This window comes from Lactuca sativa, chromosome 9 (assembly GCF_002870075.4).
Source record: "Lactuca sativa cultivar Salinas chromosome 9, Lsat_Salinas_v11, whole genome shotgun sequence".
Taxonomy (NCBI): domain Eukaryota; kingdom Viridiplantae; phylum Streptophyta; class Magnoliopsida; order Asterales; family Asteraceae; genus Lactuca; species Lactuca sativa.
In genome coordinates this window covers 45,517,340-45,541,139 of record NC_056631.2, presented here as the reverse complement: position 1 = coordinate 45,541,139, position 23,800 = coordinate 45,517,340, and the positions used below count along the sequence as shown (strand labels likewise).

The 23,800-nt window shown below is 35.7% G+C and overlaps 1 protein-coding gene across 2 annotated transcripts; it reads left to right on the top strand.

Moving 5' to 3' along the window:
• Positions 1-11,335: 11,335 nt before the first annotated feature.
• Positions 11,336-14,501, top strand: LOC111876118 (endochitinase A). 2 transcript variants are annotated; one of them, XM_052767203.1, is made up of 5 exons: positions 11,336-11,794; positions 12,152-12,257; positions 12,653-12,762; positions 12,859-13,788; positions 13,879-14,501. In XM_052767203.1, the coding sequence occupies exons 2-5, from the start codon at positions 12,245-12,247 to the stop codon at positions 14,266-14,268; spliced, it is 1,443 nt and encodes a 480-aa protein (XP_052623163.1). In that variant the 5' UTR covers positions 11,336-11,794; positions 12,152-12,244; the 3' UTR covers positions 14,269-14,501. The 2 variants fall into 2 exon arrangements, with proteins under 2 accessions (XP_052623163.1, XP_023728417.2); XM_023872649.3 differs by having other exon boundaries at positions 11,337-11,794; positions 12,636-12,762.
• The last annotated feature ends 9,299 nt before the right edge of the window (positions 14,502-23,800 follow it).

Here is a 23,800-nt window from a genome sequence, read left to right as displayed (position 1 = left end):
AAAGATACCAAAAAATTGAGGGGTTAGTCAGAGCCTCCAACCAAGTTGATTCGATGAAACTGTAAAAGGTAGTCAACATCCTCCACAAAATAGATATGTATTCAGCCAATATGAGGAAAAGCAAGCACAATAATATTTCTTTAGAATTAACTTAAGGTCACCACCTAATGGTTAAGAAAGAAGTAAAAGCTAATTGTTTTCCAATATAAATGTAACATCCCAAAAATTTGACAAATTTAAAACTTTCAAAAACAACCCTTTTATGAATAGAAGTGTTACAAAACCATTGTTTTCAAAAGATTATTTAAAATCAGAGTCTCCAAGATCAAATCAGTTGAAAACCAAGGATGTGTACGGTCATGCCTTTGCCTTGTCACGGTCCACTGAAGTACCTGAAACCATAAACCAAATGAATGTAATGACGAAGTTTAATGAGTTCCTCCAAAACACCACCACACAAACAGATAACATATACAAACTAGCATGCTAAAATACTCATGTCTGGCCCAATCAACCTCGGGTTGGAATACCAGGCATGTCTATGATGGGCTCAGTCATCCTCGAGATGGAATGCCCTCGCATCATAAGCAATTTGATCCCATTAACCATCGGGTTGGAATACCAAACATGTCGGATCCAATCAACCATCAGGTTGGAAAACCGCAGGCCTATTGAATGATGCACAAAGCAGTCCAGTCTCACCACATACCATACAATCATATCGGGTCCAATCAACCATCGGTTTCGAATACCCCATGCCCCTTAACCATCGGGTTTGAATGCCAATACACAACAGGTCTTGTCATCCTCGAGATGGAATACTGTGACATCCTCAATTTCATGTCCAGAAAAAAGATCGATTTGATTATGCTTTAGTTGAAAATCAGAGTATACTTTTGAAGAAATATGTTGCGGAATATGTTCCCAAAAATATGATAAGTAAATTATCAAAGCATTCCTGAAGGAATGTGTTTTCATTATATTAAAAACGTTGGGATGTCATTGTCAATAAACCACACAAGCATAAAGAGAAATAGTACAGGCCTTACAACATCTATTATTCTAATGGCCTATAATCCATTGATCTCACATCAGATCATCACTCCTATGCTCTATGGCCACTACTTTGTAATACAAGAAACTGAGTAGGTCAGGCTTGGGAGCCTGGTGAGCACATAGGGTTTTCAACCCACAATAATTAAGTTTATTAATTTCATCAATCAGCCAACCCGGTTACCTGTTCCCGTTATCCTCACTTTCTGTCCCTAAAGCATCAAGATTAAGGGACCTAGCCTAAGGCTTTTTCATCGGGGTGACAACACTACATAGGGGATTCCTCAGCAGTATATGTCAAAAGGAAACCACGAGGGGAATGGAGTACACCGGTGAACACATCGTTCACAAACACCTACAGGTTGTGAGCCTACCAGCATTCCACTAGACTGTCTAAAATAGTCTGTGGTCATCATCTATACTTCACTAGATAACTGGGTTAACTTTCAACATCGAGACCTCTCATCATTTTATTTCATCGCTCATCATCTATTTCATCTACCCATCTTTCTTAACATATTGATAGGTATAAAATACATATACAATTTAAATCAAGTAAAAACATGTATACATCGTTAATCCATCATAGATATCAAGAACACGAATAACACGTAATTTATATTAAATACTTCGTATCTATGTGTAAGATGAAAGTAACTATACACTCACTTGTTAAAGTGATGATTCCAAACTCGGGCAGTGCTTCGCTTCTAACAATTTTATTTTCCTTCGACGAAACTGTAACGACAAGAAATTTCAAACCAAAATTTTCATTTTTAATATTCATAAAACATATGTCTCATCATGAAATCTCCAAAAACCAATTAACAAGTTTTCAAAACAATTGTTCAATTCCAGGATCCACAAATACAGCTCCAAATCAAAAGTATGTGTACAATCACGTCGGTGCCTTCCCGCGATCCTCTGAGGTACCTGAAATACATAACACATAACACGGTAAGCACGAATGCTTAGTGAGTTCCCCAAAATACCACATACAACAATTTGTCACTCAAGGCTATACTCAATACGACCCTCTGGTCAATATGTCTCAGCGGGACCCTCTAGTCCCATAACTCGTTGGACCCTCTGGTCCGGTCTAGCTCGTTGGACCCTCCGGTCCGGTCAGAATAGCACATAGCATACATAATCACGAAAACACATAATATCAAGCAAACACGCATGACCTTCCGGTCCAAACATAGATACCACCTTAGGTAATATATAGTGAGAAGACTCACCTCGAGTACTTGGACGATCTCAGACTCGAAACACCGATCTAGCCTCCGCCTAAACACATACAAAATTCACCTCTAATTATAAACGACTCTTAAATACTAGACTAGTACCTTCCTATAATCACTCAGAAGGGTAAAAGACCATTCTACCCCTCCAATGGTCCAAAGGTCCACTTGTTGACTAAACCCTAAAAGTCAACGAAAGTCAATCCTAAGGAGTATGGGGCGCGTACAAGCTCTGTACGCTGGGTGTACTCGGATGTTATACAGAATCGGGACACTCGACCCCTACGTTGTGTGTATTGGGATTACGCCCAACGTACGCCCCAGTTTCACCAACTTCATGATTTTGCTCTTAATCGGTTAAGACATGAGCTCAAATCCAAGATTTGGTTACTCTAAAGCATCTCAATCCATAAATTCGGTGACTTTAAGCCTTTGCATGGCTATAAAGGTCACCAACACCCAAATCACACCACTTCCTTCCTTAAGAAACTCACAACTCTTGCATGGTTCACTTTTAACGTCCAAGATTGGATTTTTATAGATCTAAAACACAATATACACTGAAAAAAGGTAGATCTAGGTCTATGGAGCTCCTTTACTCATAAAGTCTCCACCTTTGGGACAAAAACCCTAAATGGCCCATAATGCACAAATCCAAAAAGGTTAAGAAAGCTTTGAGCTTTTTACCTCCAAGTGATGCTCCAATCTCTGAAAAGCTCAGATCTAAAGCTTGCACTCCAACTCTAGCTTCTTCAATGGCACCTTCTTCTCTTCAAAGGCACACAAGAACACTATCAAGCTCAAACACACACACACACAAGCTCTAGAACGAGGGTTTGACACTCTTAAGGTTTCACTTTTTGAAAATGGTGGCTAAAATTGAGGCCAATATACCCCACAATTAGGGTTTTAATCTAAACCTAGTACACACAGCGTACACTATGGTACGCCCAGCGTACTGGGTAACCTCCGCGTCAAGAACACGCTCATGAGTACGCGCAACATACCCTCCAGTACGCCCAACGTACTCAATTGCCATAAAATTATTTCAAGGATGAAATTTTACAACTTAGGGAAAAAGAAGGGCCAAGGAGATATACCTGATTTCGGGATATTACAGAAACCTAGTATCATTATCACTAGATTTTAGTCTAATATTTATTGTGACTAGTTATTAGTCTAGATTAACTCAAGGTCTACGAACAATATTGTTTTTCTTGTATTATATAAGTGTTAAACAATACTTTTCAACTACTATGTACAGACAGGGGCCATACATGAAACACTGGAGGGTATGACCATTTTGACATTAAAGTTGTTCTGAAATCCAACAACCCTATGCGGCCCTTCAAACTAGATTCCTCGTACCGCGAGCAGTTAAAAGGTATTATATTAACATTTTGTATAATTTATATTTTATTATACTTAGCACATATATTGCTTATAGGTTCATAATAATGATAATGAACTTAAGCATACGTTATATTTAAAGTAGGGTAAGCATAACTCACTTACAATGGAGTTTAGCTAGGAGCCGGGCTCTGGGACTCACCTCTAACACTCAGGAAGTGCTAGGGAATGGGAGGGGATAAGAGAGGTATTTGAGAGAGAAATAATGGGAAAGGTGTGAGAAAAATGGAAGAAATATGCCTCTATTTATAGGTTGAGGGTTGCACATACGTGAGGCATAACTTCAGAGGACGCTGGGCGTACTCGGTACGTTTGGCGTATAAAGCCCTACGTTGTGCATACGAGGGACATGTGTTGGAATCCGGTGAGAAGCCGTGGAGAGAAAGGAAGGGTGGGGATGGCACCATGTGTCAGCCTCGCATCATCCCATAATTTAATTTACTTCTAAATTCCGTAAATTTTGCATACGAGCTCCACTTTTAACGTTCTTTATATCCACACGTAGGTAGCGACATGATCTACAACTTTTGTTTAGATTTCGTCAGCTAATTTTGACTTTATTTTTAAATTTATATTTTAACATGCTTAGACAGATAAAGTCCGTTAAAAATTCATAACTTTGTCATCCGACGTCCATTTTCGTCTGTCTTTATATCGTTGAGATCTTATTAACGAGATCTTTGATTCTCGTTTAGATTGTGTTGGTTAAAAATCCATCGATCTAAAATTAAATTTCCGGGTTGCATACTGTTATGCCAAATCTTAGAAAAATCATAACTTCCTCTAACAAAGCCAGATTTGGACGTTCTCTATATGCACACTCTCAGTTTAACGTATACTACAACTTTTGTGTAGATCGCTAAGGCTAAAAAGTATTTTATCATAAACTTACTTTTTAAGACACACAACGTCGTGCCGGTTTTGTCGCAAAATTTCGACGGGTCATAACATCTTCGTTATAAGTCGGATTTTAGTGTTCCTTATATCACCGAAATCCTTGTTGCGACCAATTCAATTTTCTTCATAGATATAGGGTCAAATCTTCATTATAATTTTACGCATATTTTTCATTATCATTTATTATACCATTATAAGTACGTATATTGCACATAAATAACATAAATCACATAATACTCAAATAATTCTTCTTCATTATTTCAAAATAGTTTACAATTGTTGATATTAATGCTTATCCTAAAAACACGGGTGTTACAGTTCTCTCCTCCTTAGGATGATTCCGTCCCGGAATCATGCATCGGCAAACAGATGTGGATAGAGACTCATCATGTCACTCTCTGTTTCCCAAGTGAGGTTTGGCTCATTCGAATGTTTCCATCACACAAGCACTAATTCGACCATCTTACATTGCAACTTCTTTGTCTTACGGTCAACAATTGTCTCAGGCTCTTCGATTAACCTCTTATTTTCATCCATCCTTAACTCCGAAAGTGGAATTATATCGGGAACTTCTCCCGTGAACTTCCTCAAATAACACACATGGAAAGTGTTATTAATATCATCTAGTTCTTCTGGTAATTCGAGCTTGTAAGTTTGGTTCTCAATCCTTTGAAGAACCTTGAATGGTCCAATAAACCTTAGACTCAACTTTTCTCTCTTTCCAAATCTTATAAGTCCCTTCCATGGTGAGACTTTGAGCAATACCGAATCTCCAACTTCGAATGTCATTGGTTGTCACTTCTTGTCAGCATAACTCTTTTGGCGGTCCTGAGCTGCTAACATCTTTTATCTAATCATTTTTAACTTTTCAGCAGTCTGATGGACTATTTCGGGGGCCATAAACTGCATTTCTTCGGCCTCAAGCCAACAAGACGGCGTACAACACTTTTGTCAGTACAAAGCTAGATAAGGTGCCTTGTTCTTTACTGAAAATTCCAGTTTCACATAAGCGTGACAAACACATCGATCTTGACTATCACTTTATACGAGAGCTTGTGTCTTCCAGAAAGCTACACACGAAATTTGTGCCTACCAAGCTTCAGGTGGCTGACATTTTCACTAAAATCCTTCCGCATTCACAATTTGAATTTTTTTTCGACTCATGCTTCGTCTAGGTCCACCACTGATTTGGTTGAGGGGGGTATTAGAGATAAATCAAAAGTTAATTTAAATAATAGAGATAAATCTTAGCATACTTATCTCTTTACATTTTGTGTTATGTAATCTATGTAATTATCATTTGTATATTCCTTTTGTAATATTGGCTATATATAATACATCTCATCATAATATATATATATATATATATATATATATATATATATATATATATATATATATATATATATATATATATGTGTGTGTGTGTTTTATTCTCATGAATTTATTATACACAAGTCAAGATATGAAAATTTTATTTTTTAACATATTATATTTGATTACAATTGGCATGTCTTAATTTTTTTCCATTATGTGGACTATAAGAACTAACAAGTGTATTGTAGCGATGGGAAAAAAATCCAGTAAGGATTCTTATTTTTATTAGATCAAGGAACCTGACGATTTTGAAGTGATTCGCATGTGAATCCGTTAAAGAGAAAAAAAAAAAAAAAAAAAAAAAAAAAAAAAAACAAAACAAAACAAAACAAAAACAAAAAAAACAAAAAAAAACAAAACTGTACAGTAGCAATCTTGTGATTATTTGAAGCGATTGACATGAGAATCCTTTATAGAGCAGGAAAAAAAAGTACGAACATACGGTGGTATTAATTGTATTAATTTAGCATTTTTGTTATATATGAAAGAGATAAAATTGGGTCGTTATTGAACCTGTGTATATATTGATATTGATGCTGTTTGTAGTAAAAATTTATTATATTGTAGTCAAATTGTAGCTTTTTAACCCACATAACTGGTATTCCTATTAAAAAAATCAAAACAATTAATAAAATTTAAACTTAAAAAAATGGTAAATGTATCATTTGTGCATGCGTATGTTAACATGTACTAAAACTCATAGAAAGTCAATTGCTTAACACTATCAATATTTGTGGTGCATCAAAGTTTGAATCTTAAATCTTTTATATAAAATTTCACTACTCAACCATTAAACTTTTGTCACTGGGCTATCTTAAGTATCTAATTTTCTAAAAAAAATCAAAATGGCCTAAATTCATGATAGTAATACTCAGTTACTAACCAATATCAATATTTCTATTAAATATTACACAATAAAACTCCTTACACGACACAAAATCTACCCACTTTGCTACCCATTTGTTTTAGTTGTGGGGTTGCAAGAGAGAAAGCAACAAGAAACATGATGAAAGTTACACTTATTAGACTATCAAGTGTTGCATCTTCTTCAAAGATCATGATCAAAACGTCGTATTCCACATTAATTCAATATATTTATATCTTTCAACCTATGGAATTAACACATGCCATGTTCATAAAAGCCAAACAACTTGATTTTAATGTCTACATCCAATAAATTGTTATATTGAAATGAACCAATAATCAAACCTTGTTACTAAAAAATGTGGAATGCAAAAAACTCAGCAAATTAAAATTAAAATTTCAATAGTTGTTCTCATTAAAATTTGATTAGGACAAGGGAACTTATATCCACCTTGACATTTTTTAAGAATTATTGATTAATGTAACATCTCGAAATCACGTATATTCTATTATCTCTTGAATCTTTATCAAAAGTGGCACATTTGGTCCTTGGAAGTAAAAGGCTCGCGGAAGTGGTCGTAAGCAGGGCGTACATAAGAGTACGCGCAATGTACTCATGCAATGTCCATGATCACGTGTGGTACGCCGGGCGTACTAGCCCAAATTTCAAACCCTAATTTTAAGGTTTGCCCCTTATTTAAAGAACATTATGTCTTCATTTAAGCATCCTTATCAGCCTCCAAACTCTCTCTCTCTAAAACCCTAATCCCGAGTTATATTGCTTGTGTAAGCTTTTGCAAGTTTTTGAGTGTTCTTGGTGCTTGTAGTGGAAGAAGGAGTAGAGATAGCAAGCTTGTAGATCCAAAAACCTTCCCTCTTTGTACATCATTTTCAGGTATAAAGTCTATACCTTGGCAAGTCATTTTTTAGATCTTCATGGTTGAAGTTTTATGAACTTTTGTCCTTAAGATTATACCTTTATGAGTTTGGAGCACTTCAGGGAATTGTAGTTGTCCTTTCATGCATTTTAAGACCTATATAACCATAAAAATAGTTACTTGATCATTCCCTTTAAGGTAGCTTAAAGTGCATTAGAAGCTAAAGATTGTTACATTGGGTCCTTCCTAGCCATGCAAAGCCTTAAAGCCAACGACTTTATGGGTTAAGACATCTTAGTTAGATATGTGGTTGGGTTAGTTATCTTAAAGGATTAAGACACAAACTTTATGGAAGTATAGGCAGATGGAGTACGCCGGGCGTACTCCTGGCTACACTCAACGTAGCCGATCCCCCCCCCCCCCCCCCAATCGCTATGAAAGTTGAGTTTTTTATACGTCCATCGTAAGGAATGGTACACTCAACGTACTCACTGAGCATTGACTTTGACCCATGGTCAATATTTAGGGTTTTGGACCATGAGAAGGGCAAAATGGTCCTTTTCCCTTATAAGGTTTAGTTGTGGGATTTGGACTCGCGGATGAGTTTTGGACCTTAATTATTAATTAGGGTTAGTTATTTTGTTAACTAGGCAGAATCTAGATCCGGCAATTCAGGTGCTAGATTTACGTGTCATCAGTATCAGGTGAGTCTCCTCACTTATTCTTACATGTGTGGTAATACTTATTCTTACTTCACGATATTCAATAATATTCCACCAAAACCCTTATTTATCTAACATAGATGATATTTATAATGTAACAAGTTGTTTTATTATGGTATACTTAAACATAAAGATGTATTGATTGCATAACTTGTCACGAGTTACATGAAATTTGTGCGCTTCTAATAGATTACGTTCTACACAAGAGCCATGGGGTTGGGGATGGCTATGCTAGATAGCATACCCCGGGCAAGAGAAAAATGTAGCTAAATAACACACACACACTTATATATATATATATATATATATATATATATATATACGCACACACACACATATAATCGAAATGAAAGACCAAATGGAAATGGAAAGGAAGAAAATGTAATGATCAATGACTTATACCTCGAGAAATCGGAAAGAATATGGAGTTCACTACCAACACCTATTAAACTAGATATTGAGAGCTAAATGAAATAAAACATCCAACTATTTTGGAAATAAGAAACACATCGTGACAAGTTCAACATCTAAGTATTTGCAAGTCGAGCAATGAACACGATGGATGCACAAATGTAGATAGTCAAACAAAGACTAACCATACATCATCCCAAATAAGAAAATAAAAGTGGCAACGAAATTTTGCAAAGCAATAGTGGATGTTGTAAAATTTGGTAGAAGACAATATCTGAAGGGGACATTCTCATTGGAATATGCAACTAACCTTGGTAAAAATAATCAATGAATCAAGTAAAATGCGTGTTGACTACACATTATCTAATCAAGTATTTCCAAAGGATCAATATCCCCTTCTAAAAAACTATCAAAAAGTGGAATCACTTAAAGAATACGAATGTACATAATTCATCGACGCATATAAATGGTCTCGAAATACCATGAAGTAATATTTACAGAGTGTTTTATTAAACATAAGTAAGTTGTTAAAAGAGATACAAATGCATCATATTAATATAGGAGAGTAAGTATTAAAACAAAGTCTTATTTTAATTAAAAATCAATGTTAGTTCATCGGTTCCTCAAAAGGCACTATTAGATTGCTACTAACTTGAGCACATATCAAAATATTATATTAGGCTTGGAAAGTCCATTAAGTAATGCCAAGGTCAGACATATTCGACTATATGCATAAGAACACAATTCATACACATTATAACATAACCTTATTTCTTCAAAATCTCCAAAAAAGATCAAAATTTTAAGTTTTATTTTTGGGGAAAACATTTCATATATAACTATTGCATTGTTATTATTTTCAAACTACAAAGAATATTTAAAAAAATGATAAATAATGTATATATAAGTGAAATGGGATGATATGGATGTTGAGAAGTGGAGTCTTAACCTAAAGGGTGAAGGCGAAGTTGTTGTAACAACTCTGACCTAGGGCGCAACAAAGAGTGTAGTCTTGGTCAAAGGTTCCAACTCGTAGAGTTTTAGTGTTAAAGCTTTGACCCAGAGTTGTCCGAAGAGTCTCTATTGTGATTTAGAGTTGTCGGAAGAGTCTTTATTGTGGAGTTCCGATATGCTTCATTCCCGAGTGGCAACAAAACAACTTTTGTTAGAGCTTTAATATTGACTTTACTACCTTGGAGAACAAGTTTGATTTTATGTGTGTCTGTCAGAGGCCTATTGGCCTAACCCAAAATTTTAGGTCAATGTAACTGCTCACTATAAATACATCTCATTTATGTTGATTATGTATAACTTTCAAGGAGGATATGGAAATATGGGAGGATAAGGAAATCTCAAAGCATGAAGGATATTACTTGCTAGAAGTGTAAAGATAATGAACACCTAAAAAATCAATTCCCAAAACCTTCGAGAAAAGGAAGAGGAAGTTAATATGGATGAAGATTTTGATGATGTTCTTATTTGCTTGCGTAGGCAAGATGCCTTGTTTCACATGAGTCATTGTAAAAACATGATGCATAATTTCAAGCATTACAACGGTAAAGTACGAATTTCCGATAACAAAAGCCTAAAAATCACGGAGTTGGTAATGTTGTCCGAAAGACAACCATAGATTTGTATGAGATGTTGAAAAACGTCAAGTACATTCCAAATCGGAAAATGAAGTTGATATTAGTGGGTCAATTGGATGTCGAAGGACCCATGTTGACTCTAGAAATCACCAATGGAAAGTAATGAAGGGGAATCTTGTAGTTGCTCGGGGTTAAAAGCGAATAACGTTGTATATGGTTGAAACATCGATAGAGTAAACACAACAGTTGAAGATACTATCGTTATGCAATGCGAATACATGGACTAATCTTATGAATAAGATTTGATGGCAGTGTCTAGGTTTATGTGGTTTCAACCCTTTTTACCATCATTACATATATAATACATGTTATTTATGTATTTTTATTAATTTAATTTGCTATCTCATACAACTAACTATTATTATATTAGATATTTTTGTTTCTTTTTTTGTGAATTTTCATGTAATTCCAAATGTTTTCGTAAAAGTTGTTTTCTCTAATTTATTCATTTTTTTCTCATATAAGGACCACATGAGATTTAAATAACTTGAACTTGTTTTACCAATTACTACAAGTGATCATCAAGTTTAGATTCTCATTTATGGTCTATTGGAGTTTTGGTAGGCTATATTTTTAAAAAAATTGAATTCAATGCTTTCACATAACACACCGGATTTTTTATTTCGCTCATTGAATTAATCTAGAAACAAAAACATTAAAAAAAAAGAAATGCACAAAATGTTACAAAACAAATAATTTTGTTTATAATAAAATTATCAAACGTAATAAAGCAAATATCTTTTTACACATGTACTTTTTATTATAATATAATTTAAATGTAACTATAAGTAGATCCGATTTGAAGATGGATTTGCATTAAACAAATAAAATAAAAATTGATACAGTGGAATGGAAGGTGGATGGATGAAATAGTCACATGGCTGCTCGTAAACTTCACTCATCTACTCCGTCAACCAGATCTCTCTCTCTCTCTCTCTCTCTCTCTCTCTCTCTCTCTCTCTCTGACGTAAATCTTGCACGAGCCAAGCAACCTCATCGACTCTCTCTTTCTATCTGTTTTCCAGAGTTTATCACATGAATTCCTAGTTTTGATTGGTGTGTCATGATGAATCGGAGTTCATCCAAGGACTCTATGGTCGGTGCCGGAGGTCGGAATCATAATCATAGCAACAATCATAATGCTATGACCAACGGAATATTGTCTCACCGGCGAGGAATGTCTTTCACAAAAAACAACGCATCTGAGAATTTCAACAACAGCAACAACATGGATCTCTTCTCTCGTAGTCGCACTAGTCTCCCAGCCGCCTCTTCCGACGAATCGGACTGTATGTTTACCTTTTTTGTTTTCTAAGTTCTAGTACTTAGACTTGATTCATATACTTCATGTCTTCTATACGATTTCCTGTCGGAGTTGTATAAGCAGGATATGGTTTTGTGATGAGAAAGCGCAATTTGAAAACGATAGCTGGAGTATTTTGGGGATGAATCCTGGAAAACGATGTCGTTTATGTTAGGATTTTGCTTGACTAGTTTGAATTTGCAATAAACTTTTAACTTTTTGCCCCTATAATATGCTTCTTCTTTGGATTTATGCTAACGTTTCGATTATTCCCACTTCTTTAATCACTACGATTATTTGTTTTACATAACAATTTCTTCTTCTTAATTGAAATTTTCTACAGTGCAAGCGAGATTAGCGAGACTTTCAGTTGGATCAGCAAAACCTGCCAAAAGCATATTAGATGATCTTCTGAATTCTAACGAAGGGGGAAAGAATGACTACGATTGGTAAGATTTCTAGTAACTCCATGATCTCGCTTTTAGTTCAGATCTAGCTTCTTTCTTTTCCAGAATCACATGTATTTAATGACAGATCTGTCAAATCATATTATCTTGTTGGTAGATTACTTGCATCTTCCATCTGATTCCAGCTGTGTACTAATAGATACCCTCCTGTTCTATACACCAGTATACTACTTAACTACCCATTTCCAATTATTGTGTCTGTTGATTGATTTTCCATGAATCCTTATTGATTACCTGACATCATCTCTTACATTTACACTTAAGAACCTAATAAAACTGTTTCTATATCCTTTCTTACTCAATTTCTAAAACTATCAGATTCGAATTACAAATATGAAGCATTACCTTTTGTGTTAACAGGCTTCTAACTCCCCCAGGAACTCCTCTCTTTCCTTCTTTGGATGGAAAAGAGTCTCAACAACCTGCACGTGTCACTGCAAGAAGCAAGTCTTCAGTAAGATCAAGTTCCATAAACAAAACTTCAAGGGTTAGTTTCCTAATTCTACTACCATGATCTCTTACAATGAACATTCTAGGATAATCATTCACCATCATCATCTTCATCAATGTTGCTGAATTACAGCTATCTGTATCTCAATCTGAGACCAATCATCCTTCAAGACCTGCAAGAAGCAGTTCAGTGACTCGATCCTCCATCTCCACCACACAATATACAAACTATTCTAGCAGAAACACCAACATTTTAAACACAAGCTCTGCTTCTGTATCTTCTTATATAAGACCTTCTACCCCTACCAAAACTGCAAGACCTTCTACCCCATCGACCCGAACAACCCCTTCAAGAACTTCAACTCCTTCTAGAACCCGCCCCACCCCTACCCCCACCCCCACCCCCACCCCAATAAGACAAAACACAAGACCTTCAACACCTACTTCAAGACCACAAACACCTGGAAACTTGACACCTTCTCCTACAATTCGACCACCTTCCAGGTCATCAACCCCTACACGTAGGACCCTAACACCTTCTCTCACCCCATCCACCTCATCTTTGACTTCAGCCTCACGTGGGTTGACTTCAAATGGACGTAGTAATAGTAGTGCTGTGGGGTCCACTTCAAGACCGAGTTCTCCTAGTCCACGTGTACGCCCGCCACCTCAGCCTATGAATATAATTGATTTCCCTCATGAAACGCCGCCGAATCTTAGAACGACTTTACCAGATCGACCTCTGTCTGCTGGTAGGTCAAGACCAGGTGGGTCCACTACTGTGAAGGGTAATTTAGACAATTCAAACACCGGAAGTGGGACCATCACGAGAAGACATTCGTCCCCTAACGTGATTAGGGGACGGATTCCGGAACCTTCCGGAAGCGGAAGGTCGCGTCCTAATTCTAATGGGAATGTTGTTGAGAGTTTGGATCCACGAAGAACTTCTCATTTGCCACAATCAGTAACAAGAAAACCTGTAAAGTCATCAAATTCGGAAAATGGAACAGGATTTGGAAGGAATATCTCAAAGAAATCACTGGATATGGCAATTAAACATATGGTATGAATATTGAATAAATCAATAAATACTCTGTTTAGTTTTTATAAATAGATGTTAATTAATATTGGTATGTTTTAAAATGTGTAACAGGATATAAGAAATGGAGGTGTACGACCACTTTCAGGGTCAACGCTTTTCCCACAAAGCATTCGGTCAAGCAACTCCAGGGCCCACCCTACAGCTACACGTGCAAGTTCTGTAGATGGCGGTGGATCTGAAAATGGGAATTATAGTAATAATGGATATTTATGGAACAGAGCTGGTGGTGGTGGTGGGCCCATGGAAGATCAAAGCCCACATTCTTCTAAACTATCATCGGAAGTTGACATGTATGAGAGTTCAAGGTACGATGCTATTTTGCTCAAAGAAGACCTTAAAAACACAAGCTGGTTGCACACTGCGGATGACAAGACTACTGATGAAGCTCTTTTGTTTGATCATGGGTTCGAGTCCCTTCCTGAGCCTTTTAGTCCTTTGTGATCGTTTATTTCCTTTCTTATTCATATTTTCTTTTTCTTTTTTTAAATGTTATTTATCAAAACAAAAAAAAAGAGAGAATATCATATCTAAAAAGATAAAAAAGAGGATGGGTTTTGTCATTTGTGTATCTTTTTTTTTTTCTTTTTAAATATTTATTTTGGTTTTAACGGTTTGTTACCACTTCAAATTAAATCTATACTTTAATAATACCTTTTATTAGCTTTTTCTTTGCATATTGGTTTAGTTTCATTGCAGTTTCATCTCCAAAAAAGTGTATATGAATGCACATAAAAGAAAAAGAATAGAAGAATAGAAATAAGTATTGACAAGAAGAAAAAACAAGAGAAAGCAAAAAAACTGTAGGAAGAAACCTATAAACTAACTTTGCCTAAATCAACAATCTTTTCCAAACACAATAAATCCTTAAAGTCATTTCATACATGCTTGTTACACTTGTGGGACTTTGAAAGCTATTTAAAAAATGACTAGGATGCGTTGCATTATTCTTGTTGGGAAGTTTATGAGCGTACACACCCTACAAGCACATGAGATTTTGGGCATCTAGCCTAAGTATCCATCCTAATAGATCATTACTATAAGCAGGGGTGAGCAAAAACCGCACCGCAACTAAAATTAACCGCAAAAACCGCAACCGTAATAAAAACCGATAATGAGGTTTTTTGTTTTTCAAAAACCGCAAATTCGCAGTGCGGTGCGGTTATTAGTTTTCAAAAACCACAGAAAAACCGTACCGCACCGCATATATTATATACAACTTTTTTTATTAATTATTAATATATTAAATATTAAAAATAAGACAAGTTTCATGAATGAAAGATGAATAAAATACTAGAAGACAAAAATATGGTTTTTTGTTATGTTTAACTTTGAAAAATGGTGAAATTATACAATTTTAAGAAATTTATTGTTAATTACTATTGATTTGACGTTTTTAAGATATTAACTGTTTGTGATTTAAGTTAATTGTCTTATACATTATGATTTTTCTATTATTACAAGAAATATGTTTGAACTCTAAAAACCGTTTGAGCTCTAAACTATGGTTAAAAATTACACAAAATAACCGCCCCAAATCCATACGGTTAATAACCGCAACACAGAAAAAACAAAATTGCACTGCAAAAATAACCGCCTAATCGCACCGCAAAAATAACCGCACCAAGCGTTTTTGAAAATGAAATAACCGCATTTGCGGTTAGTGGTGCGGTTTTAGCTAATAACCACACCGAACCGCACCGCGCTCATACCTAACTATAAGCTTGTCAAGATCGGTACTTAGGATGGTTTTTTGGTTTACAAAATCAGGATCCTAAGATCCCACAAAATAAAACATAATTTTTTAACTTGTAATTTTAGAAAATGAAAAATATTTTAAACATTTAGTTTTCCATTAGAAGCTATAAAACTTCAAAAGATTAGTCAAAACACGAAATGATAAACGGTAAACTAATAAAGGTTAAAATACATAAAGTGGTAAATTCATTTTATTCAACAAAAAAAAGGGGGAAGGTAGGATTAGATCGGATCCCAATTCTACGATCCTATCGTATATGATCCAACTCATTTGTTTTCTTACCTAAGATCGTACGATCATACACTCAAAATCGTGATTTTGACAATCTTTTATTATTGCATTCCCTAGTGTTACATTCTGTTTTCAGCACTTGGGTTAGTGATATATGTTTGTTCATAACCATTCATTGTTTGAGAAAGAGTTTTGATGTTAAGCACCGTGTCGCGTAAGCTGGCCCGGAAACCCTCGTTAGGGAAGTTCCCTTTCCAAAAAAAAAAAAAAAAAAAAAAATTAGTGTTCAATTACATGGTAAAAAGTTATGCTATCGAGATTAAAATAATAATAATAATAATAAATATTATAATAATAATAATAATAATAATAATAAAATATCTATGTGGAGTTACATTAGTGGGATACCCGTTAAAGGTTAAACCACAAGACGAAAGTTGTTGATTATACAACACAATCGATGCTTGAGAAACTTAAAATACGACTACATGGTCAACAAGTATATCATCCAATTTATAGGTTGTAAGTTGGCTAAATATATTATTATTAAGTTTGGGATCATTTGGCTAGATTGTACACCCAATTGAATTTTTCAAAACAATATCAGTCGAGACATATTCCTGCTTTTGAACATAACGATATGAGCATTCAAGATTGTATGCCACTGGGGCTGAAATATGAGATTGGTTGGTGCTAACGGAATCCATTGAGTTGCACTCATTTGCACAATATATTACTATGGGTGAATAAAATTATTTGGTATAATTCCCAATGGCTGTTTGTTTTAATTTAAGGGATCGCATGAGACAATTCACCATCATACTCCTCTTCCGTCTGTTGACTCTATGGTCAATGAATTGTTATTAAATGAGATTAGTCTTAAGTTTCATGTCAATAATGGGTCTAAACCATCTATTACTCCTGTTATTTTTTTTAGCTCCACAATGATCTCAACCTAATAATTACACAAGTCCTGATGCTAACGTTGCTATGGATAAATTGTTAGGGTTTAAGGAGTTCCACAAATAACAAACGATTTCATTATGAGTAATAATGCAAAAACTAATAATAAAAACACAAACAATTTATGTGTAACGATCATCGATTATGTCTAGGGGAGAACACTAGAGAAAGCTTTATTATTTCTGTCAAATAGCTTGAGTGATGTAGGTTACACGAATTAAAGGAACATAAATACTAGTGAGAAACCCTAAAATTGCCAATAAGCCCAAGCCTAAAAAACAACTCTGATAAATCTGGTCAATAACAGAATTTAGTGTTGCATCTAATATAGGAACTAACCCATGAAAAATTTATTCTCGGATCAGCGGGGCGCAGCCCTAGCTCCCGCAAGGAGCGGCTCCCTTTTGATCTACTTCCGCTCTTTTGGGAATGGGACCTCATGCTTGGTTTGTCTAACGACTATTAGGTCAATGAGTGAATCAGTCTCTACAACTTAACATAAATATGTTTTTTAACAACAGAAGAATCATTGGAAGTCTTAATGCTTATATTTCTTAATAGAGAAAATAAGCAACAACAATGACCTCTCTAGCAACATCAACAACCAAATAGATCGTCTCAATTAGACCAATCATCTAGTCATGCTCCATGGACACGTCGCCCACCTCAATTTAATATCAGGATCTTTGCGCCATCTATGGATCCTTTGGTGTTTAAGCAAATCAAACAATTACTTTAATCACAATCTAATGTCTCTTCATGATGATTACTTTATTTATGTACTTTCTGTAAGTCTTGTTTCCATTAGTCATTATGTAAATATGGTTACTTACATGTTGTTTGTTTTTTCTAAAGCAAAATGTCTGCAGTCTATGGATCACATTTCCAGATATCTGTAGTAGAAAAGGTGGACCAAACGTCTCCAGTCTGAAAGAAGAACGTTATTTGTTTTTTAACATCTGTAGACTGCTAGAATAAACTAAAATATAATTAAACTGACTTTTTTAAAACTTAAATAAAGTTTTTCAATAATTTTATGACTTTATTATAGATAATTAACAAATGTAAATCAACTTTATTGTATTAATATAAAAAAATTGAAAAAAAAAGTTGTACAAATTAACGTGGAAACACACTGTAGCAAGATCCAACTCTACAAACTCCATCATGACCCTTGCCGCACTTTCCACAAGTGCGGCCCTTCTGGCTCCCTGCTCTGGGATCAGTGGGCTTGGCCCGCTTGGCTGCCGGCTGGGACTGTGCCGGTCGTCGATCCCTCCCCTGAGACTCCACCTCCTCCCTAGCCTGAGTCTCTAGCTCGATCTCCCTCTTCTGGGCATTTGCTTGAAGCTCGGCAAATCTCCGGTACGAGGAGTTCGCCATGAACTCCCGAATATCTCTCCTCAAAATACTCAAATAACGGCTCATACGTGCCTGCTCAGTAGACACGTGCTCAGGGTAGAACATCGCCCTCTCATGAAACATCCTGGTAATAACCGTAACAGACTCCGTACCTTGCTTGAGGGTCAAAAACTCCTGTGCTAACCGATCCCGATCCACCGGGGGAACGTACTCATCACAAAACATGGTGGTGAACCTCTCCCAGGTCACCACAGCAAGCTCTAATGGAGAATAGTGTGCTGTCGTGAACTTCCACCAATCCTTCGCCCCCAGGCGAAGCTGGTTCAGCGCAAACCGAACCCTCAAGTGCTCCGGGCACGAGCATGTATAGAAACACCCCTCAACGTCAGATACCCATCTCATCGCTGCAATCGGATCCTACGTCCCATCAAACTCTGGTGGCTTCGTGTTGCTGAACTCCCTGAACAACAACGAGTCACCCCCTTGCGGCCTAGCAGCAGCAATGGCTGCGGTGGCCGCTGCAACAACAGCCTCAGAAAGAGCGGCATAACGCTCGTTAAAAGTCTCAATCAGCGTGGTCTTGATAGACCCGAACATCTCTGGTATCTCTGCCCTGATGGCCACAGCCACCTCCTCATGGATGATCCGTCGGATCTCCTCATCACTGGTCTCGCTGCTCTCTGGCGCATGACGTGTCCTCACCATGATCTACCTCTAAAAAACAACATACGATATATTAGAAACTCACTCGAGCATACTCGCACTCGATAACTCGTCCCTCCTTGATTCCCGGCATCCCGAAGATTCTTACTTAAACTGTACACCGTCCCGGTGTTTTCAGTAGTACGGGCCCAATACTACCTTCCACACCGCGTCAGTATACAACCCAAGTCCTCCTCCTAGGATCCCAAGTTCCAAATACTCTATTATGCAAATCCTTTCTCTAACAGATCTCTCATAAGCTCCTCGCTGCTACCTACTCACTCTCAAGCATCTCATAGCAGCTCACCACTCCCTAGGCTAAGGCATCACAAATCAGGCCACTCTAGTCCTAATAGGGGTACCTAGCCCACTCTAGCACAAGAATACATCATATCAATATCATAAGCATATAACATAAAGGTATCTTGGGAAATCACCGTTCGGGCGCTGACTGATCGTACACACGACTCTGCTCTGCGTTTTCCAAAAATCTTTTACTCTTTTTGAAAATATTTCTCAAATCCTCAGTTTGAGTTCAAATACGTCCGAAGGTGTACTCGAATCCCTCAAACCAAGGCTCTGATACCAACTTGTAACACCGTAAATTTCAAAACAGTTTTTCGCATTCTATAATTACATAATTCATTTATTATTCATAAAAACATAATTGTTTGAAACTCAAATTCATAGCATATAACAATCCCAAGATCTCACAACATAAAAATCCCATGTGTGTACTGATCAGGTCGGCGCCTTCCCGCGATCCTCACTAGTACCTGAAACAAATAACACCAAACACTGTAAGCACAAAGCTTAGTGAGTTCCCCAAAATACCATATATATATATATATATATATATATAACACATATTAGCCACTCGAGGCTATAACTCTTTGGGTCCGTGCACCCAACTCTATGAACCCTCAGGCTCTATCTCTGTGAACCTTCCGGTTCTAACTCTGTAGCATGCACAACATAAAGCACATAGAATAACGCAGTGCAACACATAACACATATATAACATACAACACTGTATCACACAACTCTAATTACCTACTCAAGGTAAAGTATAGTAAGAAGACTCACCTCGCGTATCTCGGTAACTCGTTAATCCTGGAAATCACTAGTGCTCGATCTCCCGAGCTATAGTCCTCCTATAACACAAGTATATCTCTAATTAACACTATCCCAACTATGGTTGACTAATTCTACCAAGTCAACACCAGTCAACTCTGGTTAATGGTCAACGGTCAACCCAACTCGCCGAGTCTGGCGTGGACTCGCCGAGTCCCTACGGGGACCCAATTCCTCTGAATCTCTTCCGACTCACCGAGTCACCCACCCAACTCGGTTACTCAACCCCTGGTTCGAAAACACGGAACAACTCGCTCCAACTCGTCAAGTCTGCCTATGGACTCGACAAGTGGATTCCATGCACAACCCCAAACGACCTTCTGAGGTCAGATCTGTTCCACTAACTCATAGATCCAGTCTTTCCAAGCTTATTTATCACGTAAAGTTTATGTCTTGGCGCTCATATCACACCTATTGACTCATAAATGGTGTTTTAACCTCAAATACAATGATCCCAAACCAAAACCTCCATAGACACATAAAAAGCTTGGACCAAGAGGCACTCTGGACCTCCATGGGTCCAGATCCAGAACCTAACTCGCTAAGGGACCATGGGAGCACTAGATCTAGTCACAAAAGGGCTCAATAAGCCCTAAATCAACATGAACATCACCACAACAGAAAAATGGTTCGAAAATAGTACCTCAAACGTGATGTTCTAGACCTCAAATCTTCAGGAAGTTAACCCTCTTGCTTCCTCTTTAGCTATAGCTTCCTTTCCCTTGCTAGACAACACCTCCAAGGTCGACAATGGCTCCTTCTCTCACTCCAAACGCTCAAGCTCACTAGGGTTTCGCTCTGGGGGCTGGTGAGCACAAATGACGGCCATAAGGCCCTTTAAATAGGTCCCAAACCCAAGAAATTAGGGTTTCATTAAACAGCGCAGACTCGCCGAGTCCACCAATGCGACTCGTCGAGTCCGGTCATTAATCCGGGTGACAAATCGCGTCTCTACTCGGCGAGTCTACGCACCAACTCACCGAGTTCTTCCACAAAACTTGAAATAAATGAATAAATATAATACCTGAAATTTCGGATGTTACATTTAACTATTTACAAAATATTTTTTTGGTTGTTTAAGATAAACTAAAATTTATATTTAAGTTGACCCTATAATGTTATATTTAAATTAATAAGTTAACTATTTTATACATATTGTTCCAAAATTATATCAATAAAATGATAATCGTTTACATCCAACAATATATTAAAACTAATAAATTAAGTATAATATGTTAAAGTTAAATACACAACTTTATAAGTAGAAGTAAATATATTATTTTAATATTGACATTTAGTTTATATATGATTACACTTTAGGTTTGATATTTATTTAACCTTATTAACCAAGTTATAATTATTATTAGAAAGAAATTGAAAAGTCATGGAAATTTCAAATGAATGTGGTGAAAGAAAAAATACATGAGAGTTTCAAATACATGAGGTTCAAGGAAAATGTTAGCTTTATAAGATATATAGATATATATATATATATATATATATATATATATATATATATATATATATATATATATATATATATAGATAGATAGATAGATATAGATTATTAGGATTTTTTTTCATATTTTATAAATAGTTCCAATTACTATTATTATAATTAAATCTTTATTTATAAATTATTAAATTTATCAAAAAGGTTGTGATTGTGTGTTGAACCTTTTTTCTTTAAGTATTGTAACTTTTTTTAATATTGTTTATCGCAGATAAAGTTGGAATAACTTTTTTTAGGCTAGAAGATATTTGAAGATGTTTGAAGACTCTGATCCATATCTGTGCCAAGAAGAGGACATGCAGACATTTTTAAGTCTGTAGTCTTCAAAAAAACAAACAGTTTGTGAAGTCTAATGTTGCGCGTGGTCTACACAACACAGAAAGAAGAAGCGAAGAAGATCTGTAAATGAAAAACAAACAACACCTTAGTATATTTTTTCATTATTTTTGTTTTGTCCGATGTAACGCCGTAATTCTAACTAACAATATAAGTGTTATGAGTTATACTTATAAGTGAAGTGTATGAAAAGTAATTTACAACCTATTATGTTGAAGAAGGGTATTTTGGTAATTTATTATGAATGTTAAAATTTATGTGATTGAAGGTATTGAAAATGATTATTAGTATCTTAATTGGGATAGTCTTAGTGACTGTGATATATCGAGTATAAGTTCATAAATTGTCGTAGTCTCGGTGATTGAAATACCACGGAGTATAAATGAATAACCCTGGTAGTCTTAGTGACTATAATACCAATGGATCGATACTAATGGTAGTTGTAGTGTGGTAATACCATAGTCTGGAATGCATGTGGAATATCATTTGGAAAGTACAAATTGTAGGGGTGAACATGGGTCAGGTTGGGTTAGTTTTACGGTAAAACCGAACCTAACCCGTGTATTTCGGTTTCTAGGTTGTAGAACCCATTGGGTTCGGTTTTTGGGTTCAACCCATGGGTTGATGGGTTTTAGGTTGTAACCCATTTTTCAACAAATCTTTATAACTTAAAAATGAAACAAATTTAGCAACCTAGATTAAAGAAACTAAAAAAACCAACTTCAAAACCAACACAACATCAAAAGTATGTTGCTAAAAGTTTACAACAATTAAATTTAAAATAACCAAGTGTACCAAGTTTTTAATAACAAAAACAAGTAGCAAACCAAGTTTAAAACAATCAAATTGTCATTACAACCAAGTTTAATCTTCAATCTTAATCCATACGAATCACTTCATCATTTCCCAATTTATCTCCAAATAAAAAAAGAATAGTATTAAATTATAAACTTATAAATATGAAAAAAAAAAAAAAAAAACTTACCAATTCATCTGCAAATAATAAAAAAAATTAGTATGAAAAATATATAATAATATATTATAGAGGATCAGATCAGTTTCAAACCCAACGGGTTGAGTGGGTTATATGGGCCGGTTTGAGGTATTAAAAACCGGACACAAAACCCATTTTTTGGTTTCTAAAAGTTTAAACCCAAACCTGGCGGTTTGGGTTTTCTCGGTTTTAGTTTTGTTGGTGTTTGGATTTTCAGTTCAGTTTTGCTCACCCTAACAAAATGTTAATGTGTGAATACTTGAAGCAACACGCACTTCCCTCCTAATTAGATTCAAAGATTCAAAGAAAGAGGAATCTTGTTTTTAAGCAACTTTCAAACAAAATAAACTTTAAGAGAGTAACATTATATTGTTTACATTCTCACCATATGTTTCGTTGCATATACATGGATAAATCTATCCCATAATGGATGTAATGGAACTTTTGGTATGGCTAGAGATTACTTTTGTAAGTAATAAAGATATGAATGTATTTAATTTTAGGATATGGTTGATTTCTAAACGTTTACTAAGATTGAAACTTATTTAGGTCTCATTAAATACTATGTACACATAAACATAAACAAACACCCAATTCATGCTGTTGACAGTTAACACCCATTAAGGTTTGGTGCATCAATAATGTTGGACAACTCACGACTCACAACTCACAATTGTCCTTATATTTTATCTTTCTTCCGAAGTACGAAACATAATAATTAATTTGGACTTCTATTCTTATATATTTTGAAATGACACCTACATCCCAGAAAGGCAAAAACAAATATAAATTCCCTCATATTTTCTCTTATAATTTTACTACAATTTCTATATAATTAAATATAAACACACAAGTGGTGAGTGCTGTGTGTGGACCTCCATGAACATGATCTTAATACCTTTTAAAAAACTTTTCCCACCCCTCAATCCACGCTTACCACCTATCGCTTTCACTCGTTTTCTCTTCTAACTCAAATCAAACC